This window comes from Aulonocara stuartgranti, assembly GCF_965226115.1.
Source record: "Aulonocara stuartgranti genome assembly, chromosome: 5".
NCBI lineage: Eukaryota > Metazoa > Chordata > Actinopteri > Cichliformes > Cichlidae > Aulonocara > Aulonocara stuartgranti.
In genome coordinates this window covers 40,531,275-40,553,612 of record NC_138943.1, presented here as the reverse complement: position 1 = coordinate 40,553,612, position 22,338 = coordinate 40,531,275, and the positions used below count along the sequence as shown (strand labels likewise).

Genomic DNA, 22,338 nt, shown 5'->3' with positions numbered 1-22,338 from the left:
AGTGTGGAGTTTCTCCATGGAGACTTCTTCCTTCCAGAGATAACCTTCACCTTAATGGGAGCAATAGTGTCCATTACATTTAACATGTTAGCATTGAAGCTATTGACGAGCTCATTGACTGACCCTCTGGGCAGGTCAGGTGTTAATGGGAAGACCTGGTTAAAAATTGTACTACTGTGTTCAGTTATACACCGTTTTGTGATCACTGCTGTTGATATATTTGTGTGGGCTGAGATTTTACTTTCAAAGAAAACACAGTAATGATCAGACACGCCCACATCAGACACAGTAACCTTTGAAATGCTCAGGCCCTTGGAGATCAGTAGGTCAAGAGTGTGTCCTCTATTATGTGTGGCCTCTGTTACATGCTGAGTCAGCCCAAAGTTGCCCAGAGTGTTACTCAGGTCTTTAGTCCCTTTGTCCTGAGGGTTGTCCACATGAATGTTAAAATCCCCAGCAATAATTACACAGTCAAAATCAACACAGATCACAGACAGCAGTTCACTGAGGTCATTAAAAAAGTCTGTGCAGTATTTGGGAGGCGTAAACATTAAGAAACACAACTTTGGATGGGGCCTTCAGCTGTAAAGCCACATATTCAAAAGACTGAAAACTTCCAGGAGATAGCTGCTTACATTGAAATGATTCATTAAATAAGACAGCAACCCCTCCTCCTCTCCTGCTCGCCCTGACCTCACTGATAAAACTGTAGTTAGGAGGGGTCGTCTCGATGAGAACAGCTCCACTGTTACTTTGGTCCAACCAAGTTTCAGTTAAAAACATAAAATCAAGGCTGTGCTCAGTGATTAAATCATTAATTAAAAATGTTTTCCCAGCTAGAGATCTAACATTTAATAAAGCCAACTTAAGTGTTTTAGAGGCATTACTTGTCCCCTCGTGTTTGGGAGCAGTCTGTGGCACACAAGGTATGTTTACTATGTTTAAGGATCTTTTAGAGTGCACCTCTCTGTGTTTTGACCAGGCCACATGTCTCCTTCTGTCACCTAAAAGTACAGAAATTTTAAAACCTTCTAGTAAACAGGGTCCCAGCTTCTCCTGGGAAAAGTCACCACTGCCATAATCCTCGCAGCCCGGACCCTTCACACATCACACATCAGACTGCGGAGACAGAGCATGAAGGTGGTAAGGAGGAACTAAGGGGGGCGAGGCTGGGCAATGTGACTTCGATTGCTCTGTTGAGGGTGGGGCTCGATGGCGAACCTTTGGCTGCTCTGGTGGGGGGTTTATGGGGGACAATCTGGGGTAGATCTGAGCCCAGCATTGACCCGCTCCATCATCTCCTCAGTGAATTTCAGGTGTGGGGAGGAGGGAGAAAGGGAGGGGGAGGAGGGTGATGGGGGTGATGGCCTGTCAGGGGTTTGGGGGACTGGGGAAGATCGTGGTCCCTGGTCCTGGTCCTGGTCGTTGGTGTTGTTGAGAGAGTTGGAGGCAAATAGGGACCCCTCTTCTTGCCTCAGATGTCTCTCCTTTCTGAGGCTCTTCCCGGGTGGGGGCAGATGGAGCTCCTCCTCAAGGTTTCTGCTGGGCTTTGTCTGTTCTTGGACTACTGTTTGTTCCTCTTTATGAGATAACTCCTCGTTTATCTCAGCCTTGGCACCAAGCACAGATGGATGACGTATGGAATAAAACAAGTTGGAGGTGAACAGTTTCACCCCTGACTTGTTAAAATTAAATCCATTTGCTTTAAACAGATGCCTGCGTTCCCAAAAAATATTAAAGTTGTTGATAAAATGCACTGAGTGGTCAGCACATGCTGATATGAGCCATTTATTCAGTGTAAACAACCTGCTGAATCTCTCGTCTCCTCCTCTGACCGGCGGTACAGGTCCACTGATGAATACAGCTGCATTCAGAGAGTTTACAGTATTTAATAATCCAGTAAAGTCCCGTTTCAGAACCTCCGACTGTTGTTTGGACACATCGTTTGACCCTGTATGCAGAACAATGTTTGTCACGGTTAGATGTTCATCTGCAATTTGAAGAATTCTCTCCTTCAGGTTGTTGACCATATCGTTAGGAAAGCAGAGGACTTTAGTGTTCTTACCGCACATCCTTTGTACATCCTTTACGGCAGAGTCACCCACAATCAGAGTTTCAGGCCTAGCTTTTAGCTTTTCCTGTGGCCTTTTACTTTTCAAAAGATTTTCGGACTTTACTTCGCTGCTTTTAGATGGATGGTTGTCCGATATAGATCCAGGGTCCTTTGATAGTGGAGCAAATCTGTTCTGCAGTTTCACATTCAGTTGTTTTGGAGGTTTGTTGTTAACCTTCCTATACACGGTTGTCCAGTCCTGTTTCCTCTCGTATACAGGGGTAGAAGAGCTTCTCTGTCTCGTAGGAAGTGAAGGCCAGTCGGTTTCAGAGATTTCAGCTCGCTGTGCCCTGCCTGTGATACGTCCTCCCCCTTCCAGAAGACATGATTTATGTCTTGGTTTTGCACCAAGACAGTCCAAGGGGGGATTATCGCTTGAGGATTTATAATAGTGCACAAAGTCTACTTTCTTGGTCACTTTAATCGTTCTTAGAACACTTTAATCCTAATGATCTATAAGTGTCCAGAAACTATCGCAGGTAAGCTCATATGGAAAAAAGGGAAAAAATCAGCATAAAAATCAATAAAAATCAATAAAAGAAGCAAAGCATTTAAAGAGCAAAGAGATGAAGCGTCAACACTCACAAAGGGGGAGGAGTTGAGTCGCACAGTCGAGTCTTAACAGTTTACTTACAGCTGGGCTCGTCAGGCACTCTTTTTGGCTGCAGTGGTTATTATTATATTTACATGCTTCCAGCTCCCGTTTCTGCTTCGTGACAGCTCGTACATTTTCTTTTTCTCCTTCCCTCTGTCAGGCGTTGTGTGGAGGCGAGGAAGAAGGAACCCAAACGCAGGACTCGCAGGTAGGTGAAGATTTATTATGACGAGTGGATGAACAGAACAAAGGGAGAAAATGGCTGGCTGGCTGGACGACTGACTGAAGGACTGACTCAAAGACTGAATGGCCGGCTGGCTGAACGCAGGCGGAAACGACAACAGAACATCAATGACACAACAGAGAACTGGTGAAACCGAGGAACTTAAATACACAGGTTGAATGATGACAATGATTGGAAACAGGTGAGTACAGGGCTGAACATAATCTGACTAATGACATGGGAGACAAGCTGACACGGGGAAAAAACAGGAAGAGAGAACATTAATGTGGTGAACTAAACTGAACATGAACAAACTGAAATCACCGGGTCAACGACCCAGGAACCCTGACAGGACCCCCCCCTTCAAAGGCCGGCACTCGACGGCCAAAAGAAAAAAAGACACGGAGGCCGGACCAGGCGTGGACGAAGACACGGAGGCTGGACCAGGCGGCGCGGAAGCCTCTGGCTGGAGACAGGCAGGGCCAGTAGGCGCGGAAGCCTCTGGCTGGAGACAGGCAGGGCCAGTAGGCGCAGAAGCCTCTGGCTGGAGACAGTTAGGGCCAGTAGGCGCGGAAACCTCTGGCTGGAGACAGGCAGGGCCAGTAGGCGCAGAAGCCTCTGGCTGGAGACAGGCAGGGCCAGCGGGCGCGGAAACCCCTGGCTGAGGAGCGGCCGGGCCAGCGGGTGCGGAAACCCCTGGCTGAGGAGCAGGAGAGCTCACAGCTGGCTCTGGGTGCTGTGGCTGCAGGTCCGGGAACTGAACGGGATGGTGGACAGGTGACTGGGAAACAGGAGGCGACTGGACTACAGGGCACTGGGCGGCAGACTGGACAGGCTGGAGGACGGGCGACTGGGGGACAGGAGCAGACTGGACTGACTGGACAGGAGCAGACTGAGCTACAGGTGACTGGACAGGAGCGGACTGAGCTACTGGTGACTGGACAGGAGCGGACTGAGCTACAGGTGAGTGAACTGACGGGGCTGGAAGCTGAGCAGCAGATGAGGGAACTGACTGAATTGAAAGCTGAACAGCAGGTGAGGGAACTGACTGGAGTGGAGATGCTAAGGGATGAACAGAGGTAGGCGAGGCTGACGACGGAGCCGAGGTTGGTGTGGCTCATGGCTGAGCTACAGACTGAGCTAGTGACGGAGATAAAATTACAGCTTGGGCTAGTAAGGCTGGTGCCTGGGCAGGGGACAGTTCAGCTAATCTAACTAGGGATAGTGCGAGGGCGTGAAAGGCTGGGTCAGGAGGTGGATGAAGTGGTGAAGTAGCAGCTGAACCGGTTAGCTCTGCCTCGCCTCTAGGGGGGTCAGGCTGGGTTCTGGCTGCCCACAGCCTGGGCGCTGGGACAGGCACGGGAGGTGGCTGGACACCAGTCACCCCCACCCGAGAAACAGGAGCGGGTGTGGAGGTAGACTGGGTCGCAGCTGCCCTCCTCCTGGGAGCTGGCACTGGAGTGGGTGTAGGCTGACTGATAGGAGTGGAAATAACGACTGGGTGAGTGAATCTGCTAAGTTTTTCAGGGATTATGCTGGTCCTTCTGCCACCACTATTTACAGTCTTTGGGGGAGCAGAGCAGAACAAATCTTCCCAGTCCACAGAATCCTGGGTCGTGCAGGTGAGGCAGCAGGTGGGGGAACGCGGCGTCTCCGAGGCCCGCCCAGAGCCAGGCGAGTCCCCTCGAAGACGTGCTCTCTCTCCGCGAAGAGCCGCTGTTTTCCCCTGAGCTCCTCTGCCCAACGGGAAAGCGCTGCCTCCTGCCGCTCGTAGAGGTCCGAGTCTGCTGGGTTCCACTCGTGTCTTCGTGGCACGGGTCGTGTCATTCTGTCAGGCGTTGTGTGGAGGCGAGGAAGAAGGAACCCAAATGCAGGACTCGCAGGTAGGTGAAGATTTATTATGAGGAGTGGATGAACAGAACAAAGGGAGAAAATGGCTGGCTGGCTGGACGACTGACTGAAGGACTGACTGAAAGACTGAATGGCTGGCTGAACGCAGGCGGAAACGACAACAGAACATCAATGACACGACAGAGAACTGGTGAAACCGAGGAACTTAAATACACAGGTTGAATGATGACAATGATTGGAAACAGGTGAGTACAGGGCTGAACATAATCTGACTAATGACATGGGAGACAAGCTGACACGGGGAAAAAACAGGAAGAGAGAACATTAATGTGGTGAACTAAACTGAACATGAACAAACTGAAATCACCGGGTCAACGACCCAGGAACCCTGACACCCTCGCTCACAGACACACAACGGTTATGGCAGTCCATTCTCCCTACAGCATTGACTACACTGCCCATGAGGCTACATTGTTTAGGGCGATGCCTGTAACACTCTGCTATTGCCTTCATATTAAATCATTTTTGTATAATAATTTTTAGAGCCTCTTATTGCGTGTTTTTTTTTTGGGTTTCCACCGGCGTGGAATAACCAAAAATAGAGAGACAATAGCCTAACATATGAAACAGGAAAATACCGCCATGTAATCCATTTATTTCAACAAACTAACTGTATTTTCAATATCACCTATTGAACAGTAACTGTAATGGATACATTTAGTCATATTTTGTATTTTAAATACGTAACGCCGGTTCATGTATTACGTTACTCACCAACACTGCCTGTTGATGAGATCTTGTGCTGCTCCTAAAACACCGGTCTCCAACTCCTAAAGAGACACGGTATCCCTAAATTTAGCAAATATTAGCTTCAGGCTGTAACATTGGGTTGTGTTGCGTGGTTGAGAGGAGGTGGCAAAACACCTAGCAGGCTAGTCGGAAGAGCACACACCCACGCTGGTATCGGTAATCCACGGTGGTTCTTTAATACGCCTTCTTCAACAACCATATAAAAGCCCGGCTGTACGGCTGCGGCTCAACAACATAACGCCCAGCGTTCATACAACCCAAGCATTGCAAACAAAAACAAAAAAAGGTCTGGAGAAGAAAACATAAATCCGTCCCTCGTTAAGCACGAGCGTGCAGACACGTGTCCTCATAATCCCAGAGAGAGAGAGAGCAGTAACACAAACTGATGACACCATCAACCCTCGACTTGGGTGTCTTAAAGGGACACCACACCATAGTGGCTGTTACATATTCCCCCCGGGTTAAACAAAGGCTGTCCCCAGCCGAACACAGCAAAGGTACAGGCCAGACTTAACCAGCTTCCATACATGGTCAGCAGGATAAGATGTTTTTTTTTGTTTTTTTTTTGCCTGTCCCGTTTGGCTCTTTTGCCATCAGAATTATTGTCTAAAGGCGAAGAAAGATGCCCAACGGATTTACTTTACCAAATCGACCATCCCAGCCTTGCCGTAATGGTCCATTTGATTTACCTTTTATTGTTTATTTTATTTTCACTTACTGAATACGGGACAGACTTGACTGGGGGAAAGAAGGGGAGAAAGAAAGAGGGAAAGAGAAACAGCTGAGAAGAGGGACGGGGGAGAAGGGCAAAAGACAAAAACCAACAGAACAGGCAGAGAAAAAAAAATGCATATATCGATCACCTGGATCACCTGCTGAGAAAGAAAAAAGAAAGCAAGCAGAAGAGAACAAGAGTAATAGAATAAACAACATCACAATGATATATGGGAATATGACAGTAAATACTAAATGTTAAACATTATTGTGCAGCACATAAGATCAACAGAACACAGTGTGCTTTGAGGTAGGAGCCAAAAAGGGTGTAGTTTGTGGGTGTGATCACCCGTGTGTACACCTGTGAGCATGGACGCGCTTGTTTTTTGTTTTTTTAAAAGGTTCCTTCATGTAATAATCTGCTAGAGGGTGTGGGGGGGCCACAGCCCCGTCCTCCAGGGCGTGAAGCAGGTGTGGAGGAGATCAAAACTCCAGACATCCAGAGGCCCCCAGAACACAAGAGACCAAGGAAGACCAACAGAGGGGCAGCTGCGCCACTGTCCCGGAAAGAGCTGAGGAGAGTCCCAGATGAGGGCTCACTCAGCAGCCGCGGAGCAGAAGCCAGGGGGAGTTGCAGTGACGCGCCCGTGAGCTCCGCCGGCAGCCAGCTGCGCCTGAGTGACCGAGCCCCAGGCCGAGAGGCCGGGGGCACCCCACCTCCGAAGTGGCCCGAGCGAGCCCCAGGCTCCAGGCCCCGATAAGCGGCCGCCAAGGAGTGAGCCGGTGTGTACCTGGACGCCCATCCCCGGACACAAAGAACCACCAACGCACCGATGTCTGAGGGGGTCCGCCACTGGCAGGGGAAGTGGTGGTAGGGGGAGATAGGCCTCCAAACCTTGGAGGGCCTGAGATGTCCCCAGAGAGGTGGCGCCTGACACCCAACCTGACATATAGACACAGACATACAGGCACACACAGATACAAACATCCATTCCCACCCTCATGCTCTCATATGCACTTACTCCACACTCAACCAACGTGGAGACAGACATAAAGAGACGTTGTACACACGATCACACTCCCCAAGCGTACTCTACAAACCGGGTCTAGGTGCCCCCGCCCCTGGAGGGGGGAACTGCACCCAGACCCAGGTGGTGTTTCCCTTTTCCCTGCGGTGGGGGGAGGCAGACCGCCCCGACTCCGCAGCAGCAGGAAGGCTCCACACTCCAGACCGCAGTCGGACGGCCAACTCCTCCTCCTAGCCCCCCTGCTCCAGCAGGTCGCAGAGAACGGGGGTGAGAGAAGACTCCGAACCTCCCTCCACCCGCTCATTGTAATGTTGATGCATGTGTGTTCTAAGGTGCATTTAAAACCCAGGAGGGCTTGGAGCTACCTGCCAGAGAGCAGCAGGTAAGCGCATGGTCCCTCCTGCTAGCCCTCAATGTCTACGTGTATTTAAAATTGAGAGGTGGGCAACGATGCCAGGGGTGGGGTGTACACCCTGATGGTACTTTGGACTCCGTGTATCGTGCCCACCCCCAAGATCCTATATGTATGTGTAATGAGAGTGTGAGTAATGTGAATGTCTAAGTTGGTTGGACTTGGGTGTCTTAAAGGGACACCACACCATAGTGGCTGTTACAAGGCTAGCTTGCTACAACGAATAGGCTAATACCAGCATTTTAATTCCGTCACCTTTTGTTTGGACTCCAGAGACACTGTACAGTGAGGCACCTCAGTGTCAGATCATTCACCGGTTGCTCTCGCTAGTAACCTTTGTGTTTTTGAGCCCTCTGATTCTTGTAATGCTCACAGTATTTTCTTTGATTTAGCTGATATGAATGTGTCACCTGTAGAGATAGCTGAACCTAGGACTGTTGTTCCACACCAGACTCATCTACATACTGCTACCAGCATTGTAGCCCCGCAGAACTGTTTTTCTCAGCCCTTAGACTCTAAGGTTTCCCAGTCTGAGCTCAGCCACACACCGTTAGCATCATCAGCTCTAGATGTAACGGTGCATACTGAGAGACACATACCCCCTGAAACTATGTATTCTAAGCCTGCTAAGGTTAAGAGCTGCAAGGCTTCACTTGCTATACATAGACTGGCAAAAGATTTTGGTTTGAGCACTGCAGAGCTGTTTGCGCAGGTTAAATTTTCTGTTCCCCGGTCATGTCAGTTTAACTCTGTGTGCCATGCTTTTCGGCCAGGTTTCATGGACTCTGTGTGCACTACGTCTCGGACTACATCCTGTACGACTGTGTGTAGTGTTGTTTCACATCCAGATTATCCAGACGCTGCTTGTGTGAGTTCTCCTGTACCTGTGGCTGCTCCTAAACTCACTCTTTCTAAGACTGCTAATTATGACATGGACAACTTAAGTACAGCAGAGTTGCTAGAACCAGCCCACCATAAGTCTCTGTTTACTGAAACTGTGTTTGGCTCCACTAACTTGGTTCACCCAGTGACTGTTCCTGTGCTTCGCTCTCCGCCTCCAGTTCCTGTAACCAGGGCAGCGCGGGCCTGGTTTTCCCTTGCTCCCGTATCAGTTCCTCGGGAGAGGGTGGCTGAGGTCCAGCTGGTCCCTGCTTCTGTCCCCAGACTGGCAGAGGCGCCGTTCATCCCAGCACCCGTACCTGCCCCTCGGGTGGGGTTGATGCACGCCCAGCCTATGGCTGCGCCAGTTCCGGTTCCCTGGGTGAGGTCTACTGTGACCCTGCTGACTCCTGCACCCATCTCAGTCCCTCGGGTGGGAGCAGCAGAGGTCCAACTAGCTCCTGCACCTACACCGGCCCCCAGGGTAAAGGCAGCCAGAGCCCAGCTCGTCCCTGCACCCGTATCTGTTTCTCGGGTGGGGATGGCTGGTGTTCGGCCAGGCCCAGCACCCGTTCCTGTTCCTCGGAGGAGAGCAGCCAAGAGTCAGTCACCTGTTCAGTCACCGGCTCAACTACCTGCTTTCCCACCATCACTACAACCACAACTACAACTTGCACTTCAATCGATAGCACAGTCATTAGCCCAGTTATCAGCCTGGTTTCCTATTTTGTCTTCAGCTCAGTCTCTAGCACAGTTATCAGCTCAGTTATTAGCTCCGTCACCAGCTCAGTTCATAGCTCAGCAACCCGTTCAGACACTGCCCACCTCAGCTGGGAGCTTTTGTGAGCTTTCTCCGCCAGCTGAGGACTGCGTGGTGCTGACACACTTTGGACAGACTGTTTGCCCTGCACAGCCCCAGCCGTTGCATCCTAAGCCGACTGCGTGCCCTGTGCCGCTACAGTTAGCGTCCGCTGAGCTAGAGGTCCCCGCACCTGCTGGCTCTGCATCAGTTTCCGCTGGGGATTCAGGAGAACCTCTCCAGCCGTTCCTCGTTTCCGCTGGGGGTTCAGGAGAACCTCTCCAGCCATTCCTCTTCTCCGCTGGCGGCTCTGGTCAGCCCGGCCAGCACCTCCTCGTCCTCCTCCACCGCCTGGTCCGGCTCCGTCGCCTGTGGCTGCCACGCCAGCGCCTGGTCCGGCTCCGTCGCCTGTGGCTGCCACGCCACCGTCTGGTCCTGCCTCGTCTGGTCTTGTGCCCTCCAAACTACATCCGGTACGCCCGACGCTCTGTGGCCGCCGCCGTCTTCCACGCGGCCGGCCTCCGGACCCGTTCTATGGCCGCCGCCGTCTTCCACGCGGCCGGCCTCCGGACCCGTTCTATCGCCGCCGCCGTCTTCCAAGCGGCCGGCCTCCGGATCTGTTCTGTCGCCATGGCCACCTTTCCCCTGGCCGGCCTCTACATTGTAGATACATATTGAAGACATCAGATACATCAAGCAAGATATGTGAAATAATGTAGGCAAAACACTGATAAATAACTCAATTTATAGTGAGGATGCGCTGCGAACGCCTGGCAGAGGCCCTGGTCTGCAAGATCTTCAACACACACCTCCTGCAGAGCTTCATCAGCATTCTGAGGGAGAGTGGGGAGATTGAGTCCAGATTGGACCATTCACAACCACCTGCTGCACTCAGGCACGATGACTCATCTATCTACGGAAATGAGGCCACTGAGGCAGTTAAAAAACACCTTGGTGGCAGAGCTCCTGGGGTGGATGAGGTTCGCACAGAGTTCCTGAAGGCTCTGGATATCATAGGGCTGTCTTGGTTGAAGCATCTACAATGTTGTGTGGAGATAAAGGACGATTCCTCTGGATTGCTAGACTCGGGTGGTGGTTCCCGTCTTTAACCCTCTGGGGTACAATTTGGCGTTTTTGATACTTTTGATTCTACGTCTTTAGTTCACCTTTAAAAACTGTTTACATTACCTAGCGCTGCCCTTAGAAAGTTTTTACCATTTGTTCCCGCAGTAAATACCACAGTGAATGTATTATTTAACATAAGTCTGCACTTTCAACTAAAATGTTGAAATGAAATGGAGACTCTGGGTCGCTGCATCTTGTTGCTGTGTTATGTTAGTTATGTTAGCTGTGTTGGTGAAATTGGTGATTTGGAAGCGCCGGCACATGAATGGTAAATGGACTGATACATATATAGCGCTTTTCTAATCTCCCGGAGTACAATACAATAAGCCTCATTCACCCCAATCACACCCACTCATACAAGCACTGCTAAACACAAGTCCAAACTAACCAACACTGACACGCATTCACACTCCGATGAACATGGGGTTAGTATCTGGCCCAAGGATATTTGGCATGCAGGATAGAACCACCAACCTTCCAATCAGTAGCTATGGCTATGGCTCAGTGAGGTCGATAGCTGTCGACGGATATCCATAGCTGTCCGTTAACCTTAACAAGTGGGACTGAAGGGTGTGTTCCAATTGTAGTGGTATCATACTCCTCAGCCTCCCTGGGAAAGTCTATGCCAGGGTGCTGGTTCATCTGTTACTCAAACCTTGGATACAGGGGGAACAATGCCATTTTCATCGTGGTCGTGGAACACTGGACCTTTACCCTCTTGAGGATACTAGAGGGTGCATTGAAGTTTGCGCAAAAAGTAAACATGTATTTTGTGGACTTTGAGGAAAGCATTTGACCGTGTCCCTCGGAGTGTCATGTGGGATGTTCTTGGGGAGGATGGGGTGTCTGGCCCATTGCTAAGGGCCATTTGATCCTTATAGAACCGTTTCAAGAGCTTCTTCTTCATATCGAGCAATAAGTCAGACTCATTTCTGGTGGGTGATGGATGCCCTTTGTTACATCAGCTCTTTAGAGGAGATGGCAAAAATCAGACCTTTATGGTCAAATAGCTATTAAGAAACCATGACTAAGGAAAAGCAACAGGAAAAAGAAATTTGTTTGGGCCAAGAAATACAAGGAACGGTATTTCTTGGCTCTATGGTCTGATGAGTCCAAATATTAGATCCTTGGTTCCATCCTCCGCGTCTTTGTGAGACACAGAAAGGTGAACGCATGGTCGGTCTCTACATGCATGGCTCCCACCAGCTATTTGACCAAGAATGAGAGTGATGGAGTACTCTGCCAGATGGCATGGCCTCCACAGTCACCTCACCTTAACCCAGTCGAGAAGGTTTCAATCAATCAAGCAATTTATTTATAAGCACATTTAAAAGCAACACAGATTGACCAAAGTCCTGTACATAGTTAAAAAGTAAGAAGTAGACCAAACACACACAAAGAACAAAACAAAAAGCTAGAGAGTAAAAATTTGTTTTCAAACGGTTTTTAAAAATGTCAAGTGTTGAAGAGATCCTCATTTCAAGTGGCAGACTGTTCCAAAGATTGGGTGCAGCAATCGCAAAGGCCTGATCTCCTCTGTTTTTTAGCCTGCTTCTAGGGACCACTAGAAGCAACTTATCAGCTGACCTGAGAGCTCTATTAGGAGTATTTTTAGTGAACAGATCAGAGAGGTATGCCGGAGTGTATCCATTTAGAGATTTAAAAACAAGCAATAAAATCGTAAAATCAATTCTACAATGTACTGGAAGCCAGTGTTAATGAGCCAAGACTGGGGATATATCGTCATGTTTACGAGTGCCTGTCAAGAATAGCTGCAGCATTCTGAACTAGCTGAAGACGAGACAGCAGAGCCTGGCTGATACCAAAATAAAGACTATTGCAGTAGTCAAGCCTGGATGAAGGAAATGCACGCATCACTTTCTCGAAGTCAGCAAATGACAAAATGTTCTTAGTTTTTGCTTGTGCCCTGAGCTGGAAGAAGCTGGCTTTTACAACAGAATTAATTTGTTTCTCAAATGAAAAGCTACTATCAAAGAGCACTGCCAGATTCTTTGCAAAGCGATTTCTGGACTTTTCCAGAGGAAACAAGGTCAACCTTCAGAGACAAGCGAGGGTCAGAAGGTCCAGATAGTACAATCTCAGTTTTTTGGTCATTTACATTCCAAAAATCTAATAAAAACCACAATCTTTTTAAGAGAAAAGTAAATTTGAGAATCATTGGCATAACAGTGAAATGAGATTCCATGTTTTCTAAAAATAGAGCCTAATGGGAGCATGTAAAGGGAAAAGAATACTGGGCCCAGGATAGATCCTTGAGGGACCCCACATGTAAGGGCACCCCCCTTACATGTGGGGATGAAGGTTTGGATGAGATGGACCGAGTGAAGGCAAAAAGGGCCAACAGGTGCTCAGCCTTTCTGAGAACACCTCCAAGACTGCTGGAAAACCATTTAAACTGACTACATCATGAAGCTCATTCAGAGAATGCCAAGTGCAAAGCAGTAATCAAAGCAAAGGGTGGCTATTGTAAAAAATCTCAAATATGGTTTGAGTTATTTGAGCACACTGTTTTGTTTACTACATCATTTCATATGTGTTCATTCATGTTTTGATTCCTTCAGTGAGAATCTACAATGTAAATAGTCATGAAAATAAAGACAAACAATTAAATGAAAAGGTGTGTCTAACCATTTGATTGGAATTGTATTTTAAAGGTTTAAACACTCACACTGACTCACATGACAGTACAACTTCAGTTTTCTGAAGTTCAAATGCCTTGAGGAAACTGAAAGCATTTTATTTAAAGCAAAATACAAACCTAAGCTGTTGATTTTTCAATGGAATCAAAATAACTCATAAATATTTAAAAGTACAAGGAGTTATCTAAAGTATTGTCTTTGTTGAAATGTCACTTACTGGGAATTTACAGTGTTCTTGAAATTAGTCTTCCTGCTCAACAGAATTTACCAGGAAAGCTCAGAGGTTCCCAGTACTCAGTCCATTAAACAGCATCAAGCAGACATGGACTCCATATTTAAGGTTTTTATATGTACATCTATTTTAAATCTATTCTGTTAACAATTATCTCCATGCTGCTCTTTGTAGAATAGTGGGTTGTCAGTGTTTCCAACATAGATCTGATGTTTGGCTCCATGATTTCAGTCTGATTGGGTCATTCATAATATTCTGTTCCAGCTGCTGGAGGAGAACATCATCACTTTTGTAAAGAACGAGTTGAAAATGATCCAGAAGGTTGTGTGCCCAGATTACCACCAATGTTTGGAGAAGCAGAGAGAGATGGGGGGTGAAGAAGAAGAAGAACAGACGAGGAAGAACAGCAGAGAGGCACTTCTGAAGATCACACTGGACTTCCTAAGGGTGATGAAGCAGGATGAGCTTGCTGAGCGTCTGCAAAGCAGTAAGATAATTTATTTGACAATTTAATCTGTTGTGTAAGTGGAACATTTATTAATGCCTCAACATGGACCAAACATGCTCTCATTCGATCCTTGGGGTATTTAAATTATGTGCATTTTGAAACACATGAACTTATATTCTACTTTTTTTTCTTTTTTCTTAGAACTTTGTGCTGCAGTTTATCAGCGTCACGTCAAGTCCAAGCTAAAGAGGAAGTTTCAGTGTGTGTTTGAGGGCATCACTAAAGCAGGAAACCCAACCCTTCTGAATCAGATCTACACAGAGCTCTACATCGCAGAGGGAGGGACTGCAGAGGTCAATGATGAACATGAGGTCAGACAGATTGAAACAGCATCCAGGAAACCAGACAGACCAGAAACAACCATCAGACAAGAAGACATCTTTAGAGCCTCACCTGGAAGAGATAAACCAATCAGAACAGTGCTGACAAAGGGAGTGGCTGGCATTGGGAAAACAGTCTTAACACAGAAGTTTGTGCTTGACTGGGCTGAAGACAAAGCCAACCAGGACATCCAGTTCATATTTCCATTCACTTTCAGAGAACTGAATTTGCTTAAAGAGGAAAAGTTCAGCTTGGTGGAACTTGTTCATCACTTCTTTATTGAAACTAAAAAAGCAGGACTCCGCAGCTTTGAGGACTTCCGGGTTGTGTTCATCTTTGATGGTCTGGATGAGTGTCGACTTCCTCTGGACTTCCACAAAACTACAATCCTAACTGACCCTAGAAAGTCCACCTCAGTGGATGTGCTGCTGATAAACCTCATCAGGGGGAACCTGCTTCCCTCTGCTCGCCTCTGGATAACCACACGACCTGCAGCAGCCAATCAGATCCCTCTTGACTGTGTTGGCATGGTGACAGAGGTAAGAGGGTTCACTGACCCACAGAAGGAGGAGTACTTCAGGAAGAGATTCAGAGATGAGGAGCAGGCCAGCAGGATCATCTCCCACATCAAGACATCACGAAGCCTCCACATCATGTGTCACATCCCAGTCTTCTGCTGGATCACTGCTACAGTTCTTGAGGATGTGTTGAAAACTGTGGAGAGAGGAGAGCTGCCCATGACCTTGACTGAGATGTACATCCACTTCCTGGTGGTTCAGGCCAAAGTGAAGAAGGTCAAGTATGATGGAGGAGCTGAGACAGATCCACACTGGAGTCCAGAGAGCAGGAAGATGATGGAGTCTCTGGGAAAACTGGCTTTTGATCAGCTGCAGAAAGGAAACCTGATCTTCTATGAATCAGACCTGACAGAGTGTGGCATCGATATCAGAGCAGCCTCAGTGTACTCAGGAGTGTTCACACAGATCTTTAAAGAGGAGAGAGGACTGTACCAGGACAAGGTGTTCTGCTTCATCCATCTGAGTGTTCAGGAGTTTTTGGCTGCTCTTCATGTCCATCTGACCTTCATCAACTCTGGAGTCAATCTGCTCGAAGAAATTCAAACTGTAACCCAGAAGTCTAAATCATTTGAAAAGAACTTAAACAACTTAAAACATCTCCACCAGAGTGCTGTGAACAAGGCCTTACAGAGTCCAAATGGACAACTGGACTTGTTCCTACGCTTCCTCCTGGGTCTTTCAATGCAGACAAATCAAACTCTCCTACAAGATCTACTGGCACAGATAGGAAGTAGCTCACATAAAAACAAGAAAACAATCCAGTACATCAAGAAGAAGCTCAGTGAGAATCTGTCTGCAGAGAAAAGCATCAATCTGCTCCACTGTTTGAATGAACTAAATGATCGTTCTCTAGTGGAGGAGATCCAACAGTCCCTGAGATCAGGAAGTCTCTCCACAGATAAACTGTCTCCTGCTCAGTGGTCAGCTCTGGTCTTCATCTTACTGTCATCAGAAGAAGATCTGGATGTGTTTGACCTGAAGAAATATTCTGCTTCAGAGGAGGCTCTTTTGAAATTTCTAACAGTGGTCAAAGCCTCCAACAAAGCTCTGTAAGGAATTTTGTTTTGGATGTTATCATTATTATTATTATTATTATTATTATTATTATTTTAAATGCAACTTAGTTGATGGTGTTTTCTGTATTTTTGAAAAACAGCAACTAGAGCTTTTTTCTTTTTTTTAATAAGGTACAGTGTCTGTTCAGTTTCTCGACTGGTCTGTCCTTCAAGCTCGGGTCCTCTACCAGAGCCATGGGAGCTTGAGGTTCCTGTGCAGTATCTTAGCTGTGTCTAGGACTGCACTCTTTTTGGCAGAGATCTCTGATGTTGCTCGTGGGATCTTCTGGCGCGACTCGCCTAGCTTGAGAGTCACTACGCGTAGCACTCCAGTTACCACTGGGACCACTGTTACCTTCACTCTCCACATTTTCTTGAGCTTTACTCTGAGCCCTTGGTATTTCTCATGCTTCTTGTGTTCCTTCTTCCTGATGTTGCTGTCATTCGAAACACTACATCTATCACTACGTCCGTCTTCTTCCGTTTATCTACCACAACTATGTCCAGTAGGTTAGCCATCACCATTTTGCCTGTCTGTATCTGGAAGTCCCACAGGATCTTAGCTCGGTCATTCTCCACCACCCTACGGGGCGTCTCCCATTTTGACCTCGGGACTTCCAGGCCTTTACAACGATGCTCTACGCACATATATTCAGCCCTACCCTTGTCTATGTCTCGAAGAAAAAAAAAACACCTTTTAGAGAAACCAAGGAAGCGCAAAAAACACCACAGAATTTCCATATAGTGAAACCCCACTTGGTCTATCATGTTGTAAACCAGTGTTAAGAATTGAGCCATTGCTGTTAACATGTTGAATTTGACTATACAAATTCTATTACTTTCCTCTCTCTCTGATTAAGCTCTCAGAGAGTTAAAAAATTAAGTTTGCCCTTTGTGTTATAATCAACATTACTGTTGATTGCATATCCTCAGGCTCTACAGCTGTTGGTGAAGTAAATCACAGTCACTACATTGCATGTGTCAAGACAGTTTATTTCTTTGCTCAGTCATTTTAAAGTACTTTAAGTTTGTGGTTGAGAAACATTACTGTCCTCAGTGAAGCATTCCTCTCTCATCTAAATTCTGATGTCAACACCACGAACCTCAAGTAACACTTCACAAATAAGAACAGAAGTCTGATCCTCCTTTACTATCTTCTTTTCTCAAAGTCAAGTTCAATTTTCGATTTCCAAATAGAAAACCAGAAATGATGTTATTCAGTAATGCACTTAAGCATGTTTCCTGAAAGTGGTCCATCATAAGAAAGGGGGTGATAAAGTAGCCTTAGAGAAGGAAGAAAAGGAAGAAGGAAGAGATAAAACATTTTTCTGTTAGGTTAAGAAAATAATAATAATAATGATGGGGTGCATGAAGCCCCAGCATAAGGACTGTGAAGTCCCCGAATAAAAGCAACAAACCAAAAAGAGAGTTATAACGAAGTATTATTTGTCCCCTTTTATTTGCTGCATTGTTTTTAATCTATGATTACTGTTGCCTAGCAACAGAATTACTAAATTGGCCACCAGTAGTGTATGCCTGCATCACTTGATACTGAACTACTATCATTAAATCTACCAGCTCCTCACTGTTTTTCATTTATGTAGATGCATATTATTGTTGTTGAGTAAATTTAATTTTTTGTGTTTGCCACAGAGTTAACTATAAAAGTTTTCACAACACTTCCAGTCGTTTTGTCTTGTCTTATCCAGACAATATTAAAGTTCCTTTTATGTGACTACATATATCAATGTTTCTTCAGGATGAACTGGTGTAATCTTTCAGAGAGGAGCTGTGAAGCTCTGTCCTCAGTTCTCAGCTCCCAATTCTGTCATCTACGAGAGCTTGATCTGAGTAACAACAACCTGCAGGATCCAGGAGTGAAAGTTCTCTCTGCTGGAGTGAGCAGTCTGAACTGTATATTGGAAACACTAAGGTCAGTTTCAGTCTTTTAAAATTATAACAATGTAAAATCAGTTCGTTGTTCTTTTGAGTCTGAAACGGCTTACTAATGTAAGACTTCAGATATGATGCAAAAATGGCATTATTTAACGCTAAAGATGACATAATCTATCATTTTAATGTTTTCATGTTAGTCTCACATGTCAAGTTTCATTTTGTCTGTCGCTTAATTTCTAATCATTTGGTTGAGTCCTGTGATTTTAAATTAAAGTGCAAGAGTTCTAAATCAACTGGATGTTGACCCAGCCCCTTTCAGAAACAGAAACAGGCAATGGCAAAGGCAAGATCTTTGCAATGAGTCCTCCCATTCTCACAAACTGTTGCTCATAAGAGAATGTGTCAATGTTAACATTGACACAATCTCTAACATTCTGGCTCTAACATTCTGGCTTAACACCACAATCTGTTTAATCATCATACAGAAACTGTGAAATAAACTTCCTTTACATATCAGGACCCCTTCAACACTGGATACTGTTAAATTAAGGTGAATGCATGTACAGAATGAATGTCACTGTATCTGAAAAGGCTGGAATATTTAAAAAAGAAAAAACGAAAAAAAAAACCCACTTTAACACTTTAAGGCCGGTCGGAGCAGGTACGCTACGTTTTGCGCAACTATTTTTAAAGCCCGGTAAAATTGCAACCGCATAAGCTAGCGCAATTTATTTTTTATTTTTTTGCATATGAAACTTGAGTAGTTGTACTCACATCTTATTCATTTAGCTTGTCCCAGGTCACAGTTTCCTTCCACATATGGCTTTGCAAGATTTGCATTTGCAGGAAAAAAAACCCCATTATATTCCTGTAGGACTTGGTTCTATGGTAGGTCTTAAAGGGTTAAATAACTTTTCTTGTTGTTTTGTGTGTCTGCAGTTTGTCAGGCTGTCTGATCACAGAGGAAGGCTGTAATTATCTGGCCTCAGCTCTGAACTCCAACCCCTCACATCTGCGAGAGCTGGACCTGAGCTACAATCATCCAGGAGACTCAGGAATGAAGTTGCTGTCGGCTGGACTAAAGAATCCAGGCTGGAGACTGGACACTCTAAGGTATGGTAAGAATGTTCAATAGAGGAGGAACAGCTGGAAATGTTCTTTTTTATTTCAAACTGACGTTACCTTTGGACAATTTTTTTATTCTTTATGTGTATCTTCAAATGTTTTTGGCATTTTGCAATTTTTTTTTATGTATTGCACACAATGTGGGTGCCAAATACTATTATTGTTTCCTGCCTAACAATACAATGACAATAAAATAACAATCCTTAGTCTTGAATGATAGTAAAATAACTTTAACAGACAAAGAACCCTACAGAAATATATATTTCCAGTATGGGTCCCTAGGCTAAACTGAAGCACTACTGGCCCGGACGTCACCCAAAAAATTAGAAGGTCTGCATCAGGTGTTGAGCAACCAGGACACACTAATGAGCTTCTGGAAGTAAAAGGCACAAGTGGGCAAGAGATGAGAACAGGGCGCTGTTGGAATTCTTCTACCGAGTAACCCCAGCCAAATAGGATCTGGGACCTATGGAATTGTCCATACCCAGGAATCCAGACTGATGGCGAAACAACTAGTACCTCAGTGCTCCAACATTTGGAAGAAGGAACTGCTCTTACGTCTAGAAATTGATGAAGAAATGCTATGGCAAGGGGCAGGTCAGGAGGGAGATACTATCATTACCCATGCAGAAGGAGTGTTGAGTGTTGAGTAGCTGACCTAAATGACAGGATCATGGTGAAGTTTGAAACCTGGACCCTCTGTAGCCAGTTAAAAAGTTTAAGTGAAGTACCCTCTGAAGATGCACTAGTTCAGGGGTGTCAAACTCCAGTCCTCAAGGGCCAGCATCCTGCTTGTTTTTGAGATATCCCTGCCCTACCTGCTGCTGATTACCTGAATCAGGTGTGCTTTGCCAATAAGAAGCAACAAAGGCAGGTTAATTTGAAAACAAGCAGGACAGCGGCCCTCGAGGCCTGGAGTTTGACACCTGTGTACTAGATAATGTGAAAGCAGCATTCTGGACAATTTGAATAGCAACCATCACTGAGACTAATGAGCTGATCTACACCTTAGAGTTGTTCCTGTGCTGGCAAGATTGGTGCCTTTGTGCTATCTTTCAGACCAGATTTGTCTGACCACTGGAAGCATTTCTGGATGTCATCCACTTCCTCTCTCTGCTAGTGGTACATACCGTGCGGAGGCCTGCCCTTCCATGATGGTTCTTCTCCATGCTCCTTTTTGTTCTTAGGTTTCTGCTGCCTGAGGTATTCATTGAGCACACATTGGGTTTTGGCAGTGGTTCTGATGCTCACCAGTCCTTAGCCTTCTTCCTTCTGTGAAACCTTCCATTTATGGTAAAGAGCGTCCTTGTCTTGATGTCAGTGACTTCTAGTGATGGGTAGATGAGGCCTCGTGAAGCGTTTCAGCACATTCTCCAAACTGTATCGATACTGTGTCGACACAGTGTTGCTGTTTTGCTCCATACTGACCCTGCTGCACCTTAAATATCATTGCAGGCAACTTACTTGAGACACACAACAGACACTGATTCAATGACCTAGTCATACTTGTATACACTGTAAGGTATTGTACTTTCCATGGAATCACTTTATATATCTTTTACATTGCAAATATTGTAGTGATCTTTAAAATATTTTGTGAATGACATTAAGTGAAAATTAAAATGAAAGTATTGTGACCCTAATACCCTAACCCTAATATTACCCATTTAAATGTAATTGACTCAGAGTTTATTATAAATTTCTATTCAGAAAAATGAGTTTATCCAATTCTTTTTCATTCAGTCTATTGCGTGTTTTTTGACACCATTTCCCCAGCTTTGGAAAACACAAGCTCACAGGGCACATATGAAGCTGGGGTACACAAAAACTGTAAAGCCAGGTCGAAAAGGTCCAGATAAGATGTCTTCCTATTCCCCCAGTACGTTAAAGGATCCTCTGATTTTGGAATGTTTCTCTTCAACAATCTCCACAATACTAAGGGGCTGGCAGTCCTTTATAATAAAATTCAGGACTGCCTGGTCCAGAGCAATCTTCCTAGATGCTTGATTGAAAAATAATAAAACACATATTAATAAAAAAAAAAATATTATAATGCTGCTCAGTGTCTATATAGGCCGACGTGTTCATTCTCGGTGTGTTTGTCTCCTCATTTTCATGTTTGGCTCTGTAATGCCTAAGCATTGAGGAGGTGCTTTTGTTAAGAAAGCTCCGCAGAACAGATGCAACATTTAACCTGCATAAAATAAAATAAATAATTTACACTGCAAGTCACTTTACTGTTTTTCCTATTCTGATAGATTACATTGAAACAAAGACAGAAAAACAGTTACCTTATTTGCAGTTACAAGATCGAAATGATCCCACACAGCAGAAACATTTCTTTTTTCTTTTGGGCTCCATTTTGTTGTAGAGACATATGTATTTTTTTTTTCTTCGCGAGAGCAATTTTGTTTTTTGGTGGCGACTCATTCCGTTGGCAGATGTGGAGGCGGTACCTTTTAAACACAGTTTGACGTGTTGGCAATGAGCGATAATCCAGCTGTGTCGTTCACATGACTTTTTCTTAAAGTGACACACGCACCAATACAGGTTTCGCTCTCATACATGCGCCGGTGCGTCAGTGTTGCTGGACCCATCACTAGTGGCTTCTATCTTGTCCTTTGGCCACCTTATTATCCTAGCAGGGTACCTGATCACTGGCAGAGGGACAGGTGTTGATGACCGAGATCTTGTTTTTCCCAGTCAGCTGACTCTTGCCTGACTTTGTGCTGGTATTTCCTAACAGCTTAGTTGTGGTTCCCATTTGCCTGTGAGATTCCTAAGTACTTGTATCTGTCCTCAGTATCTGCAATGTTGCCTTCTGGTAGTACAATAACATTAAATAGGACCACCTTCCCTCTCTTTGTTACATCCAACTAAACTTCTTCAGTCTGAATGACAATCCAATGTCTTTGCTGAACATCCTAGTGGTGTGGGTCAGTGAATTGAGCTCTCGTTCACTCTTGGCTGACCACTTGATTTCAGCCACGTAGAGAATGCACCTAATGATTGCTACATTCCTGTTTCAGTAGCTAGTGTTGTTAATAGTCTCATTGAGGGGTTTCAGGCCCAGGAAGAACAACAGTGGTGGAAAGACATTTCCTTGATAGATCACACAGATGACAGTGACTTGTGCTTGGCTTGAAGTTGGTCTCCAGTGTTGATTGACAGATTCCCATTGAGTTCCTGATGAAGACTCTTAGTGTCCAGTTCATCTTGTATAGTTCAAGGCTTCCAGGTTTCCAATACTTTCAGGAGCCAGGTGTGGGCAGCGAGTAAATAGTCAATCCAGGTGGTGCGCAGGTTATACTCTCAGGCGACTGCTCTGTCTACCAGAAATTGATGTCTCACTCTTCTGGTGTTACTGACAATTCCTTTCTGTGCCCTGTTAAAATATTGAGTCTATTATGTATC

At 45.7% G+C, this 22,338-nt stretch overlaps 1 protein-coding gene across 5 annotated transcripts in view; it reads left to right on the top strand.

The window, feature by feature from the left end:
• LOC309707000 (NLR family CARD domain-containing protein 3-like) overlaps window positions 1–22,338 on the top strand; it is a 54,839-nt gene that overhangs the window by 20,106 nt on the left and 12,395 nt on the right. For 2 of the 5 annotated variants that reach the window (XR_014276853.1, XM_082534070.1), the window contains exons 4-9: window positions 2,869–2,916; window positions 13,471–13,549; window positions 13,706–13,928; window positions 14,091–15,897; window positions 17,663–17,836; window positions 18,739–18,912. Coding sequence is in view for 4 of the 5 variants with exons in the window: in XM_082534070.1 (XP_082390196.1) it covers window positions 2,869–2,916; window positions 13,471–13,549; window positions 13,706–13,928; window positions 14,091–15,897; window positions 17,663–17,836; window positions 18,739–18,912 (2,505 nt within the window). In the remaining variant the exon portion in view is untranslated. The remainder of the gene's footprint in view (window positions 1–2,868; window positions 2,917–13,470; window positions 13,550–13,705; window positions 13,929–14,090; window positions 15,898–17,662; window positions 17,837–18,738; window positions 18,913–22,338) is intronic. The other 3 variants (XM_082534071.1, XM_082534072.1, XM_082534073.1) reach the window with 3 other exon arrangements.